General features: G+C 45.2%; 1 protein-coding gene across 1 annotated transcript; it reads left to right on the forward strand.

Moving 5' to 3' along the window:
- Positions 1-1538: 1538 nt before the first annotated feature.
- LOC135882417 (uncharacterized protein K02A2.6-like) lies at positions 1539-2372 on the forward strand. Its single transcript, XM_065409320.1, has one exon. The coding sequence runs from the start codon at positions 1539-1541 to the stop codon at positions 2370-2372; it is 834 nt and encodes a 277-aa protein (XP_065265392.1).
- Positions 2373-2602: the final 230 nt, after the last annotated feature.

Consider the following 2602-nt stretch of genomic DNA (forward strand, 5'->3'; position numbering starts at 1 on the left):
TGTTGCTATGGCAACTGAGTTAGATTATTAGGGGATAGCCCAGCCGGTTTTGGCTGATTGTTGGTTAGTTCAGTGTGTGGCAATAAATGGCTGCTTTACAAGGTCTACAGCTCTCTGCGTCTCAAGTGATTTCTTCCTAAAACTGCTGCCCCCAAGGATACAACAACATGGCGACGAGGATGGGATCCCTGTGCTGCCCCAGCAACAGAAGAAGGTAGACGTCAAGGTTAAAAAAACCACACCAAAAATAAAATACAATCTTTTTGCTTTTGGAAGGGGGTGCGAACTGGCTTGTTTGCACTGACGGTGCAAACTGAAACTAAAACCATGGCTACACTTACGGGGCCGCTGGAACCTTTTAAGGAGACTACAGTGCAATAGCACGTATATATTGAGCGTTTTGAGCTTTTTGTTATTGCAAATGACATTGCAGAAAAGAATAAGGTGCCAATATTCTTAAGTGTTGTAGGGGCTAAGATCTACTCCCTGCTATGCAGCTTACTACACCCTGTTAAGCCTGAGACCAAATCTTACAGTGACATTGTGGAAATCCTGGGGTCCCATTTTTTTCCAAAACCACTGGTAATTGCTGAAAGATATAGGTTCCACAAAAGAGACCAAAAAGAAGACAAAACAATTGTACAATTTGTAGCAACTTTGAAAAAGCTTGCAGAACACTGTGAATTTAAGGAGATGTTAAATGACACCTTACGTGACAGGCTAGTGTGTGGCCTGCACAGTGAAGCTATACGGAAGTATCTATTGACAGAGGCTCAGCTTGCCTTACAGAAGGCCATTGACATTGCGGTCTCCATGGAACTGGCTACAAAGGAGACGCAATACATTGATGCATCCCCGAGCGTGCATAAGGTGTCACAAGAACTTACCCACAAAACTGTGGGGAGTCAGGAATGTTACCGCTGTGGTAAGCCAGGTCACTGTGCATCAGAATGCTGGTGTACCTGATGTGTCGACACTGTGGCAAAAAGGGACATATTGAGTGTGCCTGTAAACAAAAGAAAAAGAGGCCTGTGGTCTGGCTGACCAAAAAGGAAAATCTGCATACCCTAGAGCAGACCCAGGATGATCAAGGTGACACTTCATCAGAAGAAGTGCCACTCCACGTTTTGTCTTTGGCATTGGGCTCACATGAATACTGGGTAACCCTGTTGTTGGATGGCAAACCTGTACGCATGGAGCTGGACACCGGTGCAGCCATCTTGCTGGTCTCAGAGACTGTGTATAAAGAAAAGCTACAGCATCTTCCGCTTAAGGCAATGAAAACTGTTCTGAAGATGTACACTGGAGAGGCTGTGCCCATGTTGGGCACTACTGATGTTAAGATGGAACTCTATGTACAGGCTGCCAAATTGCCACTGTTTGTGGTGAAAGGCAATTACCCAGCCTTAATGAGTAGGTCTTGGCTGAGGAAGGTTCAGATGAACTGGGCAGAAGTGCACCGAATGACTAAAGATTAAACCAGTCTAACTGCTGTACTAAGGAAACATGCTGCTGTTTTTGGAGAGGATCTGGGAAGTATGAAGGGAATCACCGTGACATTGAACATTAAACCTGGCAGTCAACCAAAATATCTGAAAGCTAGAACTGTGCCATATGCCCTCAGGCCAAAGGTTGAAGCAGACCTGGAGCACCTGGTCACAAATGAAGTCCTAATACCAGTTACCCATAGCTCATGGGCAACTCCAATCATTCCAATAGTGAAGAAAAATGGCTCCCTCCGGATTTGCAGAGATTTTAAAGTCATGGTCAACCCGGTGTTGTGTGCAGAGCAATACCCACTTCCCCGCATCAATGACCTCTTTGCGGGCCTGGCTGGGGGACAAAAGTTCAGTAAGATTGATCTGAGTCAAGCATATTTACAGATGCATGTTGATGAAAAGTCCCAAGAGCTGTTGACTACTGTGATGCATAAAGGGCTTTATCAATACTGTCGCCTACCCTTCGGAATAATGTCTGCTCCCACCTTATTCCAGAAGGCTATGGACCAGATCTTGTGTGGCTTGCCAGGAGTCCTGTGCATCCTGGTCACTGGAACAAATGAGGAGGATCACCTAAAGAATTTAGAGGCTACCTTACAAAGACTGGAAGAGTATTGCCTACAAGTCCTCAAAGACAAGTGTGAATTCTTCCAGCCCTCTCTTGAATATTTAGGACACATCATTGATGCTACGGGTCTTCGTAAGGCCCCTGAAAAAGTTAAGGCTATTGTGGAGGCTCCACCTCCTCAAAATGTTAGCCAGCTTTGCTCATTTCTAGGACTATTGAACTATTATGGGAAGTTCATCTCGCAGTTAGCCACACTGTTAAAACCACTTCACGAACTCCTGGGGCAAAACAAGGCCTGGAAGTAGACTGAAGCCTGTGATGTTGCATTTAACAAAGCTAAGGGTGCAAAGTGGTTGTGTCACACATTATGCCTTCGGGAGAAGAGAGACCTATTGCTTTTGCTTCATGCACCCTAAGCAGAGCAGAAACTAACTATGTCCAAATTGAACGTGAGGCATTGGGAATCGTTTTCAGACTTCGGAAGTTTCATCAGTACTTGTTTGGATGGAAGTTTACACTTCTCACAGACCATCGA

Source organism: Emys orbicularis, chromosome 8 (assembly GCF_028017835.1).
Source record: "Emys orbicularis isolate rEmyOrb1 chromosome 8, rEmyOrb1.hap1, whole genome shotgun sequence".
In the NCBI taxonomy this organism is placed as follows: Eukaryota; Metazoa; Chordata; order Testudines; family Emydidae; genus Emys; species Emys orbicularis.

Coding starts and splice junctions, on each gene's coding strand:
- LOC135882417 (XM_065409320.1), top strand. CDS start 1,539: ATGAAGGGAATCACCGTGACATTGAACATTAAACCTGGCAGTCAACCA.